We start from the raw sequence: 22,844 nt of genomic DNA on the forward strand, positions 1-22,844 counted from the left end.
CAACCACCTGGTTTATATGGGATACAGTGGAGAATACCCCACGGTGGCAGTCAGTGGACCTGCGTTATGTCACACCTTGCAGATTTATGTGCCAGACTGAGAAAGTCACAGAACATAGGATTACAGGACTGTATGGGAGGTAGATTCTGTCTAGAGAAGCTAGGACTCCAGAATTGGGCTATTGCTCTTTTCCCTCTGACTCTACTGCCTCCTTTTTTGAAACAAAAGAAAACAAATAAATAAACAAACAGGACTAACACCAGCAACAACTATAATTTAGCCTCTCTGAGTCTTGGTTTCCTCATATGCAATTAAGATAATCCTATTTGCCCTAACTTATATGATTACTTCGAGGATCAAGTTGGATAATGGAAGTGAAATCATGAAATGACGTGTTTTAATTGAATCCTACTAAGTACTGTGAGCTTTACATGCGTTGTGTCCTGTAACTCGCCCAGAGAGTAGTTGTGGAAGAGAGTGCTAGTTGACCCCAATGTCTGCGCTCCCCCTCTTCCTTAGAAATAAGACTGCTCATTTTTTTTTTTTTTTTTTTGTGAGGAGATCAGCCCTGAGCTAACATCAGCCAATCCACCTCTTTTTTTTTTTTTTTTTTTTTGCTGAGGAAGACGGCCCTGGGCTAACATCGGTGCCTATCTTCCTCCACTTTATATGGGACGCCGCCACAGTATGGCTTACCAAGCAGTGCGTTGGTGCGCGCCCAGGATCCGAACCAGCGAACCCCGGGCCGCCGCAGCGGAGTGCGCGCACTTAACCGCTTGCGCCACCGGGCCGGCCCCAAGACTGCTCATTTTTAACTGGACTAAAGTAAATACAGAATATATTTCCCAGCCTTCCTTGCTAAGTGCGGCCGGATGCCTACGTTCTGGCCAACAAGATAGAAGTGGAATTTCAGTGAGTTACTTTCAAGTAGTGTCTTAAAAAGAGGAGGACATGCTGCTGTTTCTTCTTTCTTCTTCCCTGCTGGTTGACTGGAATGCTATTTGATGGCTGGAACTTGAAAAGCCATATCAGATCGTGAGGCAGCATAAGGATTGCAGGAAACAAAATAGAAGGAAATGATCCATTCGTGAAACAGTTTTCTGATCCATTTAGAGTAAGTTGGAGATATCATGTCCCTTTACCCTCAAACATTTCAGCATGTGTTTCTGAGATCAAAGGCATTTGCTTAATAACCACAGTAAAATGATAAAAACCAATATGATATTGATACATTACTATTAACTCACAATACATACTCAAATTTCGTTAGCTGTCCTAGTGTTGTCCATATAGCTTCCGCCCCCATCTAGGATATAATATGGCAGGATGCATTGACTTTATTGTTATGTCTATTTAGTTTCCTTTACTCTGGAAGAAATTCAACATCTATTCATGATTAAAAACTTTTAGAAAACTAGGAATAAAGTATATTTCCTTAACATAAAGATAACAAAACACAAAGAAACAAAACATGTAATAAACATCATCCTAAATGGAGAAACATTAGAAATATTGTCTTTAAAATCAGGAATAACATAGGAGTGCTCACTATCACTTTATTTAACATTATGTCAAAGAGTCTAATTAGCACAGCAAGACAAGAAAACTTAAAGTTATAAGGATTAGAGAGGAAGAAATACTCTTATTATTTTTAGATGATATGATTGCATATAAAACTCAAAGTGATCTGTACACTAAATTAATATAAGTAATAGGACAGTGTAACAAGTGGCTGCATTTCAAATCACTGACAACAAATAGAAAGCATAACTTTTTTTAAAGAAAGATATCATTAACAATAGCAATAAACCATAATAAAAGACACGCAAGAGTACTCATAAAATTATAGACATTTACTGAAGGAAATTAAATAAGACAATTAAATGAATTAAATGAAAAGATATCCCTGTTCACTGAAAGAAAGACTTAATTTCATAAAGATGTCACTTTTCCCTAAATTAATTCATAGATTTAATGAAACCCCAACTATAGACAGCTGTTCATGGAACTTGATGTATTGATTCTAACATGTATAAGAAAGAACAAAACTTTAATATAGGTGAAAATACTGGTGACAGGGTAGGGGGAAGTGAAGAGGATTTCCTAGACGAGATACAAAAAGTGCTAACTATAAAAGGTTGTTAAACTTAACCTTATTTAAACTAAAGAACTTCTGTTTATTAAAAAACAACTTGCGAGCAGGCCCAGTGGCATAGTGGTTAAGTTCGTGCGCTCCGCTTCAGAAGCCCAGGGTTCACAGGTTCGAATCCAGGGCACAGACAGACGCACCTCATGTCAAGCCATGCTGTGGTGGCATCCCATATAAAGTAGAGGAAGATGGGCACGGATGTTAGCCCAGGGCCAATCTTCCTCAGCAAAAAGAGGAGGATTGGCAACGGATGTTAGCTCAGGGCTAATCTTCCTCATAAAAAAAAAAAAGGAAAACAACCAAAACCTCGGATTAAGTGAAAAGATAAGCTGCAAACAAGAAAATGATATCTGCCATATATATACCGTACAAAGATCAGAATCAAGAATATATGAAAAACTCGTACACATATAAGAAAGATGCGAAGAAACATATATGGCCAGGAAACTTATAAAGAGATATGCAACCTCACTAGTAATCAGGAAAATAAAACATCAAAACCACAGAGAGATACTATTTGATACCCATTTGTTTGGCAAAAAAAAAAAAAAAAAAAAAAAAAGTTATAAAATGCAAACGACATGGATCAATAAGATCTCATATATCGCTGGTGAGACTGTAAATGGATAAAAACCACTTTAGAAAACAATTTGGTATTGACTTGTAAAGTTGACCATTCGATATGTCCTTTAATCCAGTAATTCCACTCCTAGGTATCCCCTACCCGCCACCTCCCTATCCTATCCTAGAGAAATTTTTGCTTGTGTGCCTCAGGACACATGAATAAGAATCTTCATGGCAGCACTCTTCATAAAAGCACAAGAACAGAAAACGATCCATATGTCCATCAAAAGAAGAATGGATATATAAATGGTAGTATATTTAATACAATGGAATATTTTATAGCAATGGAAATAAACGAACTATAGCTATATATGATAACATGGAAGAATCATAGTACCATTATGAATGAAAAATGCATGTCTCAAAAGATTATAAATACTATATTGTTCCAATATAAATTTGTATAAAGTTAAAAAACAAGCAAAAATAAAATAATGTACTTTTAAGGTGCATGTGTGTGCACGTACATGCATGCGTGCGCACACACACACAGACATATGAATTCTTCAAAATTTCTTTAAAAAATTCTTTAAAATTCTTAAGACAAAACAAAACAAGGGATTGCTAAATTCCAGATTCAGGGTAGTGGCTACCCATGAGGGTAATGTGGACAAGGGAGGAGCCTTTAGCAGATGTAAATTATCTATCACTTTCTATTCCTCAGATTGAGTCGTAGGTTCATAGTATTCACTATGTTCTTGATAAATAATGAAAAGTTTAAAGGCCCATGGATGGACCATCAATGATTGCGTGTCATGAATTAAAGATTATGATTATTGCAATTTTATGTACTTAAGTTCAAAGAGAAAATATATTGGTAATAGCAAACATTTATATAGTGCTTATCATGCACCAGGCACTGTTTTAAGCTCTTTATATGTTTTAACCCACTTAATATCCCAGTGAAGAGAGTCTATGATTATTCTCATTTTATAGACAAGAAAATCAAGGCCCAGAGAGATTAACAGTAACTCTTCTGAGGCCTATAGCAGAGCTGAGATTTAATCCAGGCTGGCTGGTTCCAGAGTCCATGCTCTTAACCACTGCCCTCTAAGATGTCTAAATAAATGAAAGAGATAATTATACTAGGGCTTAGTCACATAGGAGAAGTTATAGCCGAGTGCTTTCTGTAACGATGTTAAAGGATGAACGACCTGCACAGCTCTGTAAGTATACTAAAACAGCTGCATTGTACACTTTAAACGGGTGAACTTTATGGTATGTAAATTATATCTTAATAAAGCTGTTTAAAAAAACCCCACAAACCACAAATAAGTCAGTCACTTTATAATGCAAACTGGGTCCTAAATGATTGTTTGCTATTTTAGGGATTTAATATATGCCTATGGGTAAAATACACACTTTTTCTGCAGACAAAACAAATCTCACTGTCAGGAGACCACTCACTTTATGAAGGGAGATGAAACAGAAAATTTTAATCCACTATTGTGGGTGGGGAAAAAAATTTCAATTCCCTGCTTCAGGCCTTTTTGCATTTGCCAGGAAATCAAATGGCTCTCAACTCCTAAGATAAATTTCATATTGCAATCATAATTGTCTGTGTGTGTATTGAGGATACACAAACAATAAAACTGAGGAAGGAAGAGAGTGGAAAAAAGACATTTGATTGAAAACATACTGATATCTTTTAATTGCTCAGTTTTCTTCCATGTGCACAACTTTTATTTTGCTTTTCCCTTTTAAATCTAAAGCTGATTTTAAAGAAGATGACTTCATATAGAAAGCTGGTTGTGGCTGCTCTCCTGTTGGGCTGTGTCCTCTAGGGCCTTTGAGTTATACAGCTCCAGGGTGTCAACATTGATGCCAGAATGGGCTATGGTAGCTTTTCCTCAATGCTATTGCTTGGTTTTTGACAAGGCACTAAAAGAAGAGATCAGCATGCTGCTATGCTGCTCAGGGAATCTGTTGGTAGGTTAACTCTGTTTCCATGACCACCGAAAGATCCTCCTCACCCAAGTCAGCTGATCTCACAAATCTGGCCACAGATCACAAGGAGATCAGATGAAAGCTTGGACCAGACTTCAACAACTCCATCACCAACACCTGCAAAAGGGTTCCAGGTCCTGGTCCTCTAAACCATGGGTCACTTTTATCCTCTCTCAGCCCTCTCTAAAGCACATGGGTGAAAACAGGCTGATACAACCTCACTAAGCAGCTTCATACTTTAAAGAACACAAAGAAATAAAAACAAAATAAATCCTTTATTTTGACTACAGCATGGATCGACATATTGTCATTATTCAGTTCTGTCGTGCACACACTCACATACACATCACAGGCTATATTTTGGCTCCATTACTGATAATGGAATCCAGGCTTTTTCTGTCTACCCATTATATTACCAGTCCTCTTGACACCAGACATGCTATCAGTCCCCTTAGGCTGTAGCCAGCTATGGGCAGTAGCTTCCATCAAGCTCCCTGGTATTTCAAACAGTATGCCACTAAGCCTAGCAGAGCCTCAGGCTCTGCCACACATACTGGTACCAGCTTCCTGAATTCTTTCCCTCAACTCTTGTGCTCCCTTAATCCTTATCATGAGGTTTGGAAACTATACTGGTTTGGTCATTATCTTTTTATTTGATCAGTGAGTCACCTAAGCAGGCCAATTTAGGCCAAAATTAGTCACTCTGGAGTCTGGTTTATTTGGATTGGCTATTACATTAAGATAATAGCTTAGCTTTAATTTTGTGTTGTATTAATATAACCCTGAAATAGATTAAACCCTCCTAACTATGTAAAGCTTTTTCTTTGAGTGTTTTGTGCTCTTACAAACAATGTATTGGTGGTTGTTGGTTTTTTCTATCCCCTAGCATCCAGATTTTTATCTTTAAATATCATTTCCCACTGAAAGGAACCAGAGCTCTTCGGAGAAATGACTGATTCTGTGTCTGGCCCAAGAAATGTACCAGATAAGCCTGGAACAAAATAATGAAGAGGAGGAAGAGCAGGAAGAGAGTGTAGATGAGAAAAGACTGACATAAGTTGATAATTGTTGAAATTGGGTGTTGGATACATGGGAGCTCTTTATAGTATTCTACTTTTGTGTGTGTGTATATATATATATATATATTTGTGCGTGTGTGTGAGGAAGATCAGCCCTGAGCTAACATCCATGCTAATCCTCCTCTTTTTGCTGAGGAAGACCGGCTCTGAGCTAACATCTATTGCCAATTCTCCTCCTTTTTTTTCCCCCCAAAGCCCCAGTAGATAGTTGTATGTCATAGTTGCACATCCTTCTAGTTGCTGCATGTGGGACGCGGCCTCAGCATGGCCAGAGAAGCAGTGCGTCAGTGCACGCCCGGGATCTGAACCCGGGCCGCCAGTAGCGGAGTGGGCACACTTAACCGCTAAGCCACCGGGCCAGCCCTAATTTTGTATATTTTTTACTTTTTCCATAAAAAATAGTTTTTAAGGGGGTCGGCCTGGTGGCATAGTGGTTAAGTACACGCACTCAGCTTCAGTGGCTGGGGTTTGCAGATTCGAATCCCAGGTTTGGACCTACACACCACTTATCAAGCCATGCTGTGGCAGGTGTCCCACATAAAATAGAGGAAGATGGGCATGGACGGTAGCCCAAGGCCAATCTTCCTCAGCAAAAAAAGAAGAGGATTGGCAACAGATGTTAGCTCAGGGCTAATCTTCCTTACACACACACACACACACAAAGTTTTTAAGGAAAGCTAAAAATAATTTCTATTTTTAAAAAATGAAACAGTCATAGCATGCACATGGTAAAACAAGTTTTCTTTTAATAATGCATAAATATGGCATACAATGAAAAGTTGAGTTTCCCAACCAGACCCTCAACCCGCCTAGCCTGATCTTAGTAACAACTTCCCAAGTATTCTCCATGAAGTTTCTACTAATATATATAGAAAATATATGTATATACACATATATATCATTTGTAAAAACCACAAATGGTAGCATATTATACATTGTTCTATGCTTTATGAAGTTTTATTTTAATAGCTAGTTTTAATACAACGAGAATGTGTACACACTACAACACTGTGGACTTTTATGCTTTTACATATTGGGCTTCTTTCAAGCTTTTTTGATATAATCAATAGATAAAAGGCCCACATCTTCACCTTCCTCAAGATTATTTAGAAAGAGAAGGATGGCTAAGGCAGGGCTAAAGAGGTTGCAGTCTCTAATCTTAAAATAGTTTTCAAGCTTAGGTTTCAGCTTTCCGGACACTATAGTTATCTTGAAAAATGTCATGTTTTAAAAACATCTCACTGTGCTGGCCTGGTGGCATAGAGGCTAAGTGCGCACACTCCAATTCAGCGGCCTGGGGTTCGGATCCTGGGCGCTCAGTGACACACCACTTGTCAAGCCATGCTGTGGCATGTCCCATACAGACTGGAGGAAGATGGAATGGATGTTAGCCCAGGGCCAATCTTCCTCAGCAAAAAGAGGAGGATGGGCGACAGATACTAGCTCAGGGCTGATCTTCCTCACACACACAAAAAACAAAAAACAAAATAAAAACATCTCACATTCTCTACTACATATCAGACCTCGAGAGGTGGTTGAGGAGAGGATCAACACAAGAACCCTCATAATCTCTGCCCAATCCTCACAACCTCTGCCAGGAGGACACCTGGGAGGACTGCAGAAAGCCTTATCCTAACTGCTGTGATGAACTGGGCACTACCTTCCTGCACCAGACGGTACGTACCTCTTCTAATCTCGGTATCACCAGCACCTCGCACAGGTGCTTTATTGTCTGACACAAGAAAGGTCTCTGGAAAGAACGAAAGTTGGGTTTTTGAAGCGAGAATGATTGAGGGAGCCAAAAGAAGTGGATTTAGAGAGACAGCAAGGCGGCTGTGCCACTGGCTTCTAATACAGAATATAACCGGAGGTGCCGGCAAGGACAAGAAGCCACAGAAAAAAAAATGCATGGAGCGTAAATGTCACTCGATCATTTAACTGGGAGCGGCATTACGTATAAATAAACACACAGGTATACTATGGGACGACAAAATCCAAAATCCACTTGAATTCGCAACATAGATCAGGAAGTCCAGACACTTCCGCGGTGGCCCGCCCGTCCCGGCCACTCTCGCGGGCTGGGAGAACCTGGGAAAGTCGGTCACTCCCCTCGGTTACCCGGGGTACTTGGGCGGGAACCGGGAGCGCCAGAGACCTGGGCTCCGGAGCGAGCGCTGCGTGGCTTCCTACCCGCGGGACCCCGAGCCCGCGCCCAGCCTCTGCGCCGCCCCGGGGCGTTGGTGTGAACTGTGAACTCGCGGCCAGGCCTGCCCGTCGCCCCAGGGACCGCAGGCGGCGCCCTCGCGCGCAGGAGCGGGTGGGGCTTTTTCAGGCTGTTCACACTGGGGCGAGGTGGACTAACACGGTGTGTGCCGGATGCCCTGGGACGGCTGCCTGAGGGATTCCCGGGCCCCGACAGCCGGAGGCCCTGCCCAGCCAGCCCCTTGTCCTGCACAGGTAGGAAGTGGGGAGCCCAGTTTCGAACTCCGACGGCCGAAGCACAGCCAAGTACGCCGCGGGACCGAACAAATGTTTGAGAAGAGAACGCCGACAGCCCGAGCAGGCGGAACAGACTCGTGATCACCGTCTCGCGACGTCTAAGTGACGTCACACAGCAAGCGCGTGTTCTACCCTTTCACCTTCAGCCTCCTCAGTATATGGACCTACCCCTTTAAGCTAGTGATAGACAGTTATTTCAGCCTATCAACGTCCTCATCGATATCCAATCAGATTTAAACTTCTGTCAGCCGCCGGAGGAGTTGGAAGAAGGGGGTCGAAAGAGGGAGCGCTCTCTCTCTCGCGAGATCATTGTAAGCCGGCCTTTCAGAAAAAAACGCCAGAACAGATGGCCGGACTTCCCAAATAGTCAGTTAAAAGACGGGGTCACAAACCAATGAAAGGGATGAGGAAGTGGGATCACTGCTTTCACCGCGCAAGAAGTACCGTTACAGGGCAGACTTTTTGTCCAATCAACGCCTCCAGACTTTGGGTCAAGTGACCATAGAGTGCAAGGGGCGGAGCTACAGCCTGGCGCGAGGAACCGTTAAGATGGACAACGAGTAGGACCAATGAGGTACTCTGACTAGGGCGTTGGGAACCCAATAACAGTGGACGGGCGGGCGCCTTCCCCGAGCGCGGGGAGATGTGAAGACAGACAAACAGTTTTCCCAATGAGACTGTAGAGGAGAAGTGCTAATTGACCAATGAGGACGACGGGGCGGGAGCCTTTGCCGCGGCGGAGTCCAAGATGGCGGCGTGCGGTTCCGCTGTGTGAAACGAGCGCGGGGCGGCGGGTTCATCTGCTCCGCGGAGACGACCTCCGACGGCCCGCAACAATGAAGGGGAAGGAGCGCTCCCCAGTCAAGCCCAAACGCTCGCGTGGTGGCGAGGACTCGACTTCCCGCGGGGAGCGGAGCAAGAAGTTAGGGGGCTCTGGTGGCAGCAATGGGAGCAGCAGCGGAAAGACCGACAGCGGCGGTGGGTCGCGGCGCAGCCTTCATCTGGACAAGTCCAGCAGCCGAGGGGGCAGCCGCGAGTATGACACTGGTGGGGGCAGCTCCAGTAGCCGCTTGCACAGTTACAGCTCCCCAAGCACCAAAAATTCCTCGGGCGGGGGCGAGTCGCGCAGCAGCTCCCGGGGTGGAGGCGGGGAGTCACGTTCCTCTGGGGCCGCCTCCTCAGCTCCCGGCGGCGGGGACGGCGGGGAATACAAGACGCTGAAGATAAGCGAGTTGGGGTCCCAGCTGAGTGACGAAGCAGTGGAGGACGGACTGTTTCACGAGTTCAAACGCTTCGGTGATGTAAGTGTCAAAATCAGTCATCTCTCGGGTTCTAGCAGCGGGGATGAGCGAGTAGCCTTTGTGAACTTCCGGCGGCCAGAGGACGCGCGGGCGGCCAAGCATGCCAGAGGCCGCCTGGTGCTCTATGACCGGCCCCTGAAGATAGAAGCGGTGTATGTGAGCCGGCGCCGCAGCCGCTCCCCTTTAGACAAAGATGCTTATCCTCCGTCAGCCAGCGTGGTCGGGGCCTCTGTAGGTGGTCACCGGCACCCCCCTGGAGGAGGTGGTGGAGGCCAGAGATCACTTTCACCTGGTGGCGCAGCCTTGGGATACAGAGACTACCGGTTGCAGCAGTTGGCTCTTGGCCGCCTGCCCCCTCCACCTCCGCCACCATTGCCCCGAGAGCTAGAGCGGGAGCGAGACTACCCGTTCTATGAGAGAGTGCGTCCTGCATACAGTCTTGAGCCGAGGGTGGGAGCTGGAGCAGGTGCTGCTCCTTTCAGAGAAGTGGATGAGATCTCACCCGAGGATGATCAGCGAGCTAACCGGACGCTTTTCTTGGGCAACCTAGACATCACTGTGACAGAGAGTGATCTAAGAAGGGCTTTTGACCGCTTTGGAGTCATCACAGAAGTAGACATCAAAAGGCCTTCTCGGGGCCAGACCAGTACCTATGGCTTTCTCAAATTTGAGAACCTAGACATGTCTCATCGGGCCAAACTAGCAATGTCTGGCAAAATTATAATTCGGAATCCTATCAAAATTGGTTATGGTAAAGCTACACCCACCACCCGCCTCTGGGTGGGTGGCCTGGGACCTTGGGTGCCTCTTGCTGCCCTGGCACGAGAGTTTGACCGATTTGGCACCATCCGCACCATAGACTACCGCAAAGGTGATAGTTGGGCATATATCCAATATGAAAGCCTGGATGCAGCTCATGCTGCCTGGACCCATATGCGGGGCTTCCCACTCGGTGGCCCAGATCGCCGCCTTAGAGTAGACTTTGCAGACACAGAACATCGTTACCAGCAGCAGTATCTGCAGCCTCTGCCGTTAACTCATTATGAACTGGTAACAGATGCTTTTGGACATCGGGCACCTGACCCTTTGAGGGGTGCTCGGGATAGGACACCACCCTTACTATACAGAGATCGTGATAGAGACCTTTATCCTGATTCTGATTGGGTGCCACCCCCACCCCCAGTCCGTGAACGCAGCACTCGGACTGCAGCCACTGCTGTGCCTGCTTATGAGCCACTGGACAGCCTGGATCGCAGGCGGGATGGCTGGTCCTTGGACCGGGACAGAGGTGAGCGAGATCTACCCAGCAGCAGAGACCAGCCTAGGAAGCGAAGGCTGCCTGAGGAGAGTGGGGGGCGGCATCTGGATAGGTCCCCTGAGAGCGACCGTCCACGAAAACGTCACTGTGCTCCTTCTCCTGACCGCAGTCCAGAATTGAGCAGTAGCCGGGATCGCTACAACAGTGACAATGATCGATCTTCCCGTCTTCTCTTGGAAAGGGCCTCTCCAATCAGAGACAGACGAGGTAGTTTGGAGAAAAGCCAAGGTGACAAGCGAGACCGTAAAAACTCAGCATCAGCTGAACGGGATAGGAAGCACCGGACGACTGCTCCCACTGAAGGAAAAAGCCCTCTGAAAAAAGAAGACCGGTCTGATGGGAGTGCAGCAAGCACCAGCACTGCTTCATCGAAGCTGAAGTCTCCTTCCCAGAAACAGGATGGCGGGACAGCCCCTGCAGCAGCAGCCTCTCCCAAACTCTGTTTGGCCTGGCAGGGCATGCTTCTATTGAAGAACAGCAACTTTCCTTCCAACATGCATTTGTTACAGGGAGACCTCCAAGTGGCTAGTAGTCTTCTTGTGGAGGGCTCGACTGGAGGCAAAGTGGCCCAGCTCAAGATTACTCAGCGTCTTCGTTTGGACCAGCCCAAGTTGGATGAAGTAACTCGACGCATCAAAGTGGCAGGGCCCAATGGTTATGCCATTCTTCTGGCTGTGCCTGGAAGTTCTGACAGCAGATCCTCCTCTTCTTCCGTCACGTCAGACACTGCCACCTCTACTCAGAGGCCTCTTAGGAACCTTGTGTCCTATTTAAAGCAAAAGCAGGCCGCTGGGGTGATCAGCCTCCCTGTGGGGGGCAACAAAGACAAGGAAAACACCGGGGTCCTTCACGCCTTCCCACCCTGTGAGTTCTCCCAGCAGTTCCTGGATTCCCCTGCCAAGGCACTGGCCAAATCTGAAGAAGATTACCTGGTCATGATCATTGTCCGTGGTGCGTCCTAAAGTCCATGTGTAACTTGTATTTAATACTTTGACATGGTTCTTGTTTTGTGATGTGTAATGGGATACAGCATCGGATGAAATTTTCTTTTTAGTTAGTAGTTCAGTTGTAGTTTTTTTGTATTTTTATAAACCTCTTTAAAATAGAAGTCAAGACAGTTTAGCTGTTATTTTAAGTAAAAGGGATGTCCTTGTGGGTAGCAGGCAGGTGGATTTACTTTAATTAGGAATTCCCACTCTTATGAGTAACGTTTTTTCCTCTTTTTCTTCAGTTTTTTTCTCTTTTTTAACCTTGAGTTTAAAAAAAATCCTCAAAGTTACAAAACCAAAATTTTGACAAGTCAGAATTTGGAGAAAAGAGCCCACTGACTATGTAAAGATGGTAACAGACACCTAAAAATGGCTTCATTGGTATGTAGATAAATAATTCCTGTACCAGAAATGTTGTTTGTGTGGCTGAAATTTGATCAGGGATCTCAAAAAGATAAGCTGGTAAATTGTGTAGCAATGTAATTTTTTAAATCAGGTGTTTGAGTATTTCTCTTAAAGTACACGGTTTACTCCCAGAGAGTTTGCCTTTACTATACTCATTTTTATCATTAGTTCTTGAGTTCCGTATCCCGTATACGCACTTTTGGTTTGTAGCTGTAACTGTTCAGTAAAAATTGAGGAGTACGTTACAAACCATATTTGTCTTACGCTTACACTAGTATGCAAGAAGTGAGTAGGTGCTTTGAAGATCAGAATTCTTTGGTCAGTTATTTGGTGTGTGGTGATGTTTTTATTGACTTTTTCAGAGAGGTGTAGCAGGTACAGTTCTAATTTGTGCATACTTCAAAACTTAAGTGTTTTTCATCAAAGATGAGTTTTTGTTTTTGTATCCATTCAAATTTCTGATTTCAATAATAGAAAGAAGAGTTGTCTGCAGGCTTGTAAGTCACCTTTTGCTTCAGTGGGCATTAATCAGCCATTTCTGGATTGCAGAATTTTTTAAAGTCATCGTGAAATGCCTTTGACATTCTCTTTTAAAATTATGCTTGTATTTTTATTTTCATATTTAAACAGTAGCAATGACATTACATTATTGAAAATGTTTTGAATATCTTTGAAATTTTGTGTTTAATATTTTCACTGGTCTCCAACCAGAGAATTGAAATGTCAGTGTAGGAAAACTCTTTTTGATTGTTTTTATTTTCCCAGACATCTGGAATTACTTCAAAGTGATTTAATCCACTCACATTTTTTTCAAAACTGAAGATTATATCAACTTCGGGTTCTTAAGGGCTTTTGCTGCTTAACAGTAAGAGATGATTTTCTTTTTTGTCTTGTTTTTTATCTACTGCTCTGCCCCACCCCTAGTTTCTTAGGTTATTAGTAAGTATATTTCCCCCGTTGATTTAAATGCTGAGAACTGTAGCTCAGGCCCTTGATATTTAGTTATGATTAGAAACTTTAGGATCTTTTGGATCATGGTCATGTTTCTATTCTGTGAAAGTGACTTATTGAAAGCCTGGCAGAACCCAACTGTTCTCTTTCTGTTATCAAAGCCAGTAGTTTTGAAATAGCACCAATAATAACCCAGGGAAATGTCATATAATTTTTATTTTCTGTTATGACAGGTGTCTAATGCATGTCAGCATGAAAGCCTCCTCACTGCTGTGTCATCCTTTTTGGTTTTCACTGTGCATTTATAAATTTTCTTTTTAAGTTTGGAAGTTTTTGTGTTTTTTGTTTTTAAACTGGAAAAACTAGCCATTTTGAGAGAAGGAAGGGACTAGGCTATGAGCACAAAGGTCCTTGGTTAGCCTGTAGGAAAATGCTTGAAATTCTACAATTAAGACTTTTGGTGCTTTTTGCTTTTAAAAAGCCATACTTGGCATGCTAATATGAAGTAGTTCAGAAACTAATGTGAGTGTGCAGTCTGTGCATATATGGTGTTAGAGTGCAATTTGTGGCTAGATACATTTTTCCAGTTTAAAGAATCTCACCATTAACTTTTGAATATCTTTTGATAAGATGGCTGGACAAAAGATTTTGCTCCTTTAGGGAGTGAAGTCCACGACATCTAATTTTACTGTAATCCAAAGTGTGTTTGGTTTTCCCTTTTTCTTTTTTTTTTTTTTTTTTTAAGTTGATGTGACAGCTTACTGACGAGTACTGTGGTTATTGCTCCATGTTTATTTGAATCTTTATCTGACATCGCAGCTTTTGTTAGATCTGGGCAATTTGTGCTTCAATGTTTTTGAAACAATGGCTTGATACCATTTCTAAATGTATGTATTATGAATAACTAATTATGTTTAGTTCAGTGCTTACCTACAGAGTGCCATCACTCAGATGAACCTCTTGTTTGTGTTGCCCATTCTTTTGTGCAGGTTCGTAATATTGGTAAACTATCTACTTAAACCTTCAGAATGAAAGCAAAAGTCTAAAATTGTCTGGTTCTCCTTCTCATTAGCCAGAATTTCATAGTCTCAACATTGGATGTTCCTTATAACAACCAATTTTTCCTTCTTTTTTTAAATATTTGTTTAATTGATTTTTCTGGAACTCAATTCAAATGAATGGAAAGAAAATTTCTTCAGTGTATCACTTAATAACTTATTAAGTGTTACTGATGAAAAACATCAAGCTAATTAAGACTTGTAGATCATAACTTCAAACTTTATGGAAAATTAAGCAATCATTCAGCTCCTAGCCAATTTTTTAAATATTCCTTTGTTGGTTGTAACCGGGATTCCTATAAGGAGTTTTCCACACAACAATTTAAATTCCTGGTTTGAGGTATATACTTTGACTCCCAACTGAAAATAGATAGAGATTTCACTTTATGGATTATATCTTAAAATGTCCATCCTCTTGTTGGTATAAACTTTTGTCACATTTTGAAGGTAATATAACTCGGGCCCTTTTTAATTAGATCATTTGAGGTACAGTAGTAAAAATAAGGTGTGTGTTTGTTGCTTTCAGAGTCAAACACTGTTTAGGTTTATTTTAAAAGTATTTTATGAGTGGGTTTTCACTGACAATGCTTTTTTTTTTGCTTAATTTTAAATCTGCTTTCTTTAGGCAGTGAAATTGCTCGTTATGCAGGTACAGCTTGAACTGCAGTTTGGGTCCACAGAGGAACCATTCACCCAAAACTCTGTGGTAACAGAATTAGGAAATCCTCTTGAGAAGAGGGCCTTAATGACCTTTCATGTGAAAAAAATTTTTGGAGAGAATTTCTGGACATTTTTTTTCTGTCTCTGTGACAGTGTTTGATTTTGAGTAGGAGTTAGATATGAAAACAAGAAGAGAAGTGGAGCTGACCCCGTTAACATTCTGGTTATAGTGATGTCTCTAAAGGGAGAAAATAATTTCAGGTAACTACAGTGAACTGTCTAGCTTAATGAAGAGTTCTATATGTGTGATTTAAACAGAGTTGAAAAGTATAAGTCCTAAAGGGTTCTTTGGCTATTTAGCAATTGTTTGTATGAGTGTTTTCTTAAAAGAAAATGACAGCTGCTGTCTTTGGTAACACAGATGAAGGTGGATTTTTAAATGGCTTTGTATCTTGACCCCTTTCTACAATAACAGAGTAGTTCTGTATTGCTCCATATAAATTACAGAATGAAAATAGAGGGGGTAAAAGTTTGACTAAACTCCACCTTTTTATGGTTTTGTTTTTTAAGTTATATTTAGAATATATTGATTATAAATTGATTATAAACTTGGTTTTTTATGAATTTTTTGACATGTTTTACTCAGTTACATGAGTGTAAAGGATATTTTCAGTCCTATAATCCTCACTTGATTGCAGTCTTTAAGAAAATCACCCTATTGTTCTACTTGTTATTTGTCTATTCATACAGTAAATTCATTTCAAGATTTGTGCCAGTGGGTATTATTGGTGCTTTTTGAAGTCAAGATGGACTATCCAGGAAGGTCTTGTTAACATTATGTTCATCTATAATGGCATAGGGGAAATATATATATTTTTAATATTGTAAACATTTGTACTGAATAACCTTTTTTTCCCCCCCTGCAAGCAAAACTGGTGAACAGTGGATGAAGACATGGAATTCAAAGCTCTAATGGACCTTTTTGAAGAGAATTTGTGGCTTATGTGGAGTTTACATGGGCCTCTTGATGGAAGAAAGCTAATCTGTTTAGTATTTGTGCATTTTACTAGAATGGCAGCTTAAAGTTGTGTATCTGCTATTGTGATGCCAATGCCGGTGTTTTAAGTGGAAAAAAAATGACCTCTTGCTTTGTGCTGTGTACACAAGATTTCTGGAAAAGTAAAGAAAAACCCTTTTTATGGCTCACACAGCTTAAAAGTAGCTGTCACTCAAACGTGCGCTCACAGTTGAGCTGCTTTTGTTTTATTCTAAATAAATTGTTTCTTTTGAGGAAAATGTTTTTCTGCCTGGAAGTGAATTGACGGCAAACCTTTGACCCCTTTGTTTGCAGCTGAGGGGGTACTTGCTGCTGCTCAGATCTTGTATGTCTTGAGCAAGAAGCAGGGAGACCATCATTTTGACTATCACGGTGTGTCAATTCTGAAGGATCACTAGTGTTACTGTGACCCCCTTTGTTTGCAGTGAAGGGGATCATTTGCTTCTCGGTCCTCAACTTGATGAGGAAATGGTGCTGTTTGCTGGCACGAAAGAAGCCGGGGCAAGCACCGTAAGCCTCACCACAGTGCACGAGTCGGGGGCTTTGCTGGTTTGAAGAGCCGGAGTTGCTGAAATTTAAGTTTTGATTTATTTTGTTCACCCATCACGTTTGGCCTTAGTTTCATTTTTAATTTGAAGAAAAGTTTGAAATTGCTTTATCTTGCACTTAACCTTTGCACCAAATTGCCAAAAGAAGGAGAAATGCTCCGTTTGCGTTTTAAGTGTTAATGATGATGTTAATAAAGCCTTTGCTGACACATTTGAGGAGCTCCTCCATCTCCAGGGGCTTCTTACCAGAGTTATGCAGTGATGGGTTTAGTTCTGAATGGATGAAGAATTCCTGAGAGCTAGCGTTTGTAATTAGAACCGTTACTTGGTATCTGTGCCTTATTTGACCTGTGGTTCCACATGCCTTGGATGTGCATGCACCGTGACGGTTTCATAGGTACGAACGCACACTCAGGCCCAGTCACTTCGGTTGGTAGTACAGATTGTGAGGAAAAATGGAGGCATCCTTAAGGAGGAAAAAGTGTTTGCCTTTAGTTCCTGCATTATCCTGTACAGGGGCTCCTGAGCTTTGGAAGCTGTTCCCAGTACAGGAGAACAACTCCCCTGTTTGCAGCAGGAGACTTCGGTGCACAGTGACAACGCTGGAGTTCAAGAGGAAGCCAGCAGTGCTGTACCATTGGCTTCAGACACCATTGTTGTTTGCCAGTTTTAAACTTAACTAGTTGCAGACGAAGACCACCTTGAAATGCAGGCTTGTTGGGCTTGTTTTGAATTTTAACCTCGGATGGAAGAGCCCTAGTGCTGTCTGTCTCCATGCGGGATGATGATTACTTAGGCAACAGGTGATTATCAACAAAGGATGCCACGGTTATACTCTGCAAGGTGGTGTTCCAGTGGCAAACAGCTGTATAAACTCTTGTTAACAGGTAAGAGGGTTTTTAGAGATCAAAAATGCATTATAATTTAATAGGGTGAGGGCTTTTAATGTTTTGTATATGTTTCTCTGATTGGAAGTCTGTAGGCACTTGGCTACCGTTACTAGCTTCATACCCTCACCAAAGTGTTGTATTTACAAAATTCCAGGCCAGAATTTTGTTCTACTTGGTATTTTTAGTTTTAAATCTACTTTAACGTATGAAAAACTTTTAATGTGCGAGCCAAGGTATTAAAATCCTGGTTATGGATTTGGGACCTACAGTCTTAATTCCTTTAAAATTTTGACATTTTTCACTAACCGTGGCCCTCACCCTTAGTGGTGATTTAGTGGTGCTGGAATAACTTGCTGCTATAAAAATGTTGCTCATTACAAACACTGATTTCTAAACCTCTGAGTTTATAAGAATATTTATAGTATATAGCAAAAAAAAATATGATAGATAATTTAGCCAAAATGGTTAGATTTTTTTCTTATCCTACAAAGAGATTAATTACAAAATTATACAACTACAACTTTAGGGAAGTGAATAGGCAGTGTTGAGGAAAATCTATCTTTTGTCTGCTCTTACCGTTTTCACTGTCCATTTAGTCCTGCCAGCGTTCTGAGCCCTTCCAGCCCTTTCCCTCGACATTAAGCAGGTGTGAGGCTTTGGCAACTTAACACAAGCACACCTTTTTAAGTGTATAATACAACTTAGGTTTCCTTCTTTATTTTAAATGGGATCAAAAATTTTGAATAGAATTTTTCTTTTTCATGAAAGTTTTGTTTTTCATGTCTTTCCAAAGGGGAAAATTGAAGTACAGTGATTTTTTTCAGGTTCTTAGTGTGTCATTTACAAGAGTCTTTAAAACTTCTGCTTATGAGTTAGCTGCCATCTAAAGCTTTGCTAAATGATTGCTCACCTGTATTTCTTTAAACATTTTATACCTTTTAGAAATGTCAGTTCCAGTGTATTTTCTTTCTCTGGCTAGTCCACACTGAAAGCACTGAAAGCCCATTAAGTAGTTTTTCTGATTAGTTAACAAGTATTTTAAATCACTATAGCAATTTGAGGAAGATTGTGTTACACTCTACATGTTTCTACATGTTTGGTTTCTTTCTGAGGTCTCAGGCTTCATCTGTCAAGCACAAGAGAAAAATGTTGCTAACAGGGCATTTGTTTATTTGTATATGAAACCATATCATGCAAAACAGGTACACAGCATGACAATTTTTTGGAACTACTCATGAAATCATTTTATTTCCAGCTGTTCCATGAAGGAAAAACTGTTAATTGGGTTGAATGTTTATCTAGAGTTCTGGTTTTATAAATTGGAAACTGCCGTGTTGAAGTATTTGTGTGGTTTCTCAGTGTCTTTCATATGATCTAACTTTAGGATTCTACTATAAAGGGAATAGTTCCAAGAACACCTCTGAATTGACTTGTGCTCATTTTGAAAAGCCTGTCTATGAGGATTAAAATTGAAAGTAGGGATTACCCTGACTTTAGTAAAACAAGCTAGATTTTATACGTTGTCACTTCTGTAACTTGTTACATTACTGTTTACAAGCTGTTTGTCTGAGGCAATAACTTGAGTGCTTTTGGCTTGTACAGCATCTATTTTTCTTTTTGAAATAGGATATCTATCTGATTATGGCTTATCTGACCACCACCTTCATCTTCCATTCCAATTTACTCTCTTTAAACTTCCCTAGTTAAAAGACCCTTTTACTTAATAACTTGAATTACAAGCTAGTTTTAAATTCTTAGCAGAGGAATTTAGTGAATAACAAAATTTCTTCAAACCTCAGACAAGATCGTTCTTAGCAACCAAGAGAGATTTTGACCTTAGGGGAAATTATTTAACATAATTCTATTCGAGTGCTGTGATAGTAAGCTTTCAGGTAGGGTTTCTGTATAATCATTTGAATGCTGGCTGTACATTAAGAACTAAGATACTGAGCATATAGAGGGAAGTATCAAGTAGTCTCTACCCCGTCAGCAACTTATACTCTAATTGGGGAAACTAGTTATATAAACAGGTAAATAATTAAAATATAAACGGGTAGATAATTAAATTTAGGGGAAAAGTTCACAGTTGAAGACAACTATAGGAAAACTGTCACAGGCCAGTATTTGATTAATGGCCAATGAATTTTTACAGGTGATATGGGTATATGAATGAGTATACGAGCAGGTTACTTTAAGCTGCAATGGTCAAAGAAAGTTTTCCAAAAATAATTTGTTAGTTGGAGAAGGATGTGGAATGGTGGAGGGAGGTTGGGATTGAGATGTCAGGCAGACAAGCGTGAGTAATAATATAGCAGTTTTTTGATCTATGGAAAAGATGCAGGCTGAAGCCTGGAAAACTAGTAAAGTGGTTGGGTCAACAAAAATAGGGAATGCTAAAGGGCAAGCCAGTTTGAGGAGGGTGGGGAGTGAGGATGGATAATCTGTTGAGGCATGTTGATACAAAGTGACAGTCCTAATAATAGCAATCATTTATTAAATACCCACTTCAGACCAAGCGTTCTGCCAAGTCCTGTACACACATTGTCTCATGTCTCACCACAGACCATAATCTGACAGCTAGTAAGTGATAGAGCCAGGGTTGTAACCAGGCTTTTGTTCCGGCTAGGGCTCATGGTCACTGTACTGTCATACCTCGCTGCTGTTTTCTAGAGGTGGATTAGGATTAAAGCTGCAAACTTCAGAAAATGTCTGGGTAGTGGATTTCAAAGTGTAGAGTACATCAGCATTGGCAGTTCCTGGGAAACATACCGGCCCTTGGCTCTAACCCCAGGCATTCCTGGATTTGTTAGGGCCAGCATGGTCCAGCAGTCTTTGTTCTTTTACAAGCTCCCCAGGTAATTCTGAGGTAGTCTGTGGTCACTGGCCACATGTTGAGCAACACTGGCCCACAGAGAGTAGAGTGCTCAAGTATAAACTTGGGGTAATGTGTTTAAAGCATGGGAAGGGAAGATGGTGCTGGAAAAGAAGCCCAGGTAGGAGAGCCAGAATAGGGTTCTGTCCCTGAAGCTGAGCAGGAGAGCTTCCTGAAGATAAATTCAAAGCTGTTGCAGAGAAAATAAGAATGAAAGTGTAAATGCCATGGAATTTATCACTTAAAATTGTCACTTAAGTAACAGTTTTATAGTCATGTAATTATTTGTCCAAGGAATTCAACCTAGCTTAGTTATTTAATTTTGCCTTATAACAGTCTGTGAAGATGGCCACTGTTTAGTTTATGAAATGCTATAAGGATACCAGAAAAGTTCTGTGACTTGGCTAAGGGACACTGCCAGGAACTGGTGGAGATATCCTTGAGTTTTCAGATGTTAATCTAAACATAATGTGACTGTAGTCTATCTTATATTGAAAATGATTCTAGGATTGTGTGTATATGCATGCACACATGTAAGTTGTTTTCCATGAATGAACCATCACCTACCTCTGCTACTCCCTAAGTTACTAATAGGATTGAGACAATGGAATTATAGGTAAAGTTGAGTATATCTTTGACTTGTAAATGGTTAAAAGATTTACTAGTTTGAATTATCTATACTGAGTTTGCCTTCAATTAGTGTAGCTAATTAATTATTTCTTCAAATATTTAAGTACCTGGCATATAGGTACCTATATTAGGTACCAGGCATTATTCTAGATCTTGGGAGTATATTGGTGAAGAGAACAGAGAAGTTTCTCTTTTCTCATGGAGCTTACATTCTGACATGAGAAGGAAGATAGTAAACGATAAGTTAGGGCCTTCTTGCCAAGGACAAAGGGTTTGGATTGTATTCTAGAGGCTAAATGCAGTGAAAAGCCGTTAGAGGTTTTAAGCAGGGGAAGTGATGTGATTTGAGTAAGATTTGACTGCCTATCTCAGGAAAGTAACATAAACTTTGTTCAGTTATTCCTAAGTTCTAGAATAATGCCTGGTATATAATAGGTACCTAAATATTTGAAGAATTAATTAATTAGCTACACTAATGGAAGACAAATGGAGTATAAATAATTCAGAATAGGAAATCTGTCAACCATTTGCAAGTCAAAGATAATATTTCCTTCGAAGATAAATTAGCATTTCACATTCTGTGTAAGACTGTGAATATGTTCTTGTTCAGAGAGCAGCAGCGTTCTTTTAAGGCCCACAGTAGAGATTTTATTTCTTCTTCGGACTCATAATTGCTGGCCACCCTTAGGTTTCAAAGCAGCCTTCCTCCTAGTACCCCCTCGTTGTATCAACATGTCAATTCTTATTTTTTCTGTTTTCAGCAAACTGTCATGACGGTTTCTACTGTAGTCATATGTAGTTTCTGCTGTAACACACTGACCACCCTTTCTATATTTCATAACTTGGAATTTTTCTAGTAGCAAACCAAACTTCCATACTAAAAATTCAATGTAGAGGGTCTTTTTGTGAAATGGCTGTCATCCCGTGCAAACTAGATACATGTGTGTATACAATTTTTAAGTGCTGAGTTGGCATCTAACCTTTCTCAGGTGACCAACAGATTTCCTTTTACCCAGGAAAAGGACTTACTGAAAAACTTGTAAGCATAAGCATGTTATTACATCTATGTCCAGAGTAGAACTATCATTACAGGCAAAATTAACACTTCGAGGTGCTATATACATATTTATTTTTTTATTACATATTTTAAGGCATATTAGGAAAATTGATGTTCCATAAAATTTGTATTTTAGCATATAGAAATTGACTGTCAGTAGTTTTACCTTGCTCCCAAGATAAGCATCTAGTTTATGTATGTTTTTTATATACAGAAACATTTCAGTAAACTAGACTCCTTAATTAGAATTTTTCTGCCTTCTATAGCAGAGGTCTCAAAGCTGGCTACACGTTAGAATCACGTGGTGCTTAAAACAAAAACAGTACTGTGGCCTTTGCAGGGTCCCACTCACCTAGATTCATTTAAATGAATCTCAGAGAGAGTCCCAGCTATTGGTATTAAAAAGGTGATTCTAATGTGTAGCCAGGGTTGAGAACCGCTGCTCTAGAGACAAATCTTAAACATACACACATACAGTCAACCTCTTAAGAACTGTTTGAAAATCAAAGCCAAAAACTTTCAGAGTATAATTTGGGTGCAGTGCACTATGTATATTGCTTAGTCTTCTAGAAGGCTTACTGTTGAGAGTGTGATCCTCAGACCAGCAGTATTAGCATCATCTGGAAGCTTGTTAGAAATGCAATATTCCAGGACCCTCACCCCAGACCCATTGAATGGAGGGAGATCCCCAGGTGATTTGTATGCACTTTCAAGTTTGAGAAGCACTGCTTAAGATGCAGATACTTAAATACTCCGTGTAATAAAAATGGATGACTAGAATCTTCTTCCTCATGCATAAGATTCTCAGAT

General features: G+C 41.0%; 1 protein-coding gene across 1 annotated transcript; it reads left to right on the forward strand.

Annotated features, from left to right (window-relative positions):
- Positions 1 to 8,421: 8,421 nt before the first annotated feature.
- Positions 8,422 to 16,280, forward strand: RBM15 (RNA binding motif protein 15). Its single transcript, XM_058538749.1, has 2 exons — positions 8,422 to 11,868; positions 15,908 to 16,280. The coding sequence occupies exons 1-2, from the start codon at positions 9,003 to 9,005 to the stop codon at positions 15,928 to 15,930; spliced, it is 2,889 nt and encodes a 962-aa protein (XP_058394732.1). The 5' UTR covers positions 8,422 to 9,002; the 3' UTR covers positions 15,931 to 16,280.
- The last annotated feature ends 6,564 nt before the right edge of the window (positions 16,281 to 22,844 follow it).

The sequence above is a fragment of the Diceros bicornis genome, chromosome 4, assembly GCF_020826845.1.
Source record: "Diceros bicornis minor isolate mBicDic1 chromosome 4, mDicBic1.mat.cur, whole genome shotgun sequence".
In the NCBI taxonomy this organism is placed as follows: domain Eukaryota; kingdom Metazoa; phylum Chordata; class Mammalia; order Perissodactyla; family Rhinocerotidae; genus Diceros; species Diceros bicornis.

Coding starts and splice junctions, on each gene's coding strand:
- RBM15 (XM_058538749.1), top strand. CDS start 9,003: ATGAGGACGACGGGGCGGGAGCCTTTGCCGCGGCGGAGTCCAAGATGG. Junction 11,869..15,907: donor GGTCATGATCATTGTCCGTG/GTGCGTCCTAAA, acceptor CCCCCCTGCAAG/CAAAACTGGTGAACAGTGGA.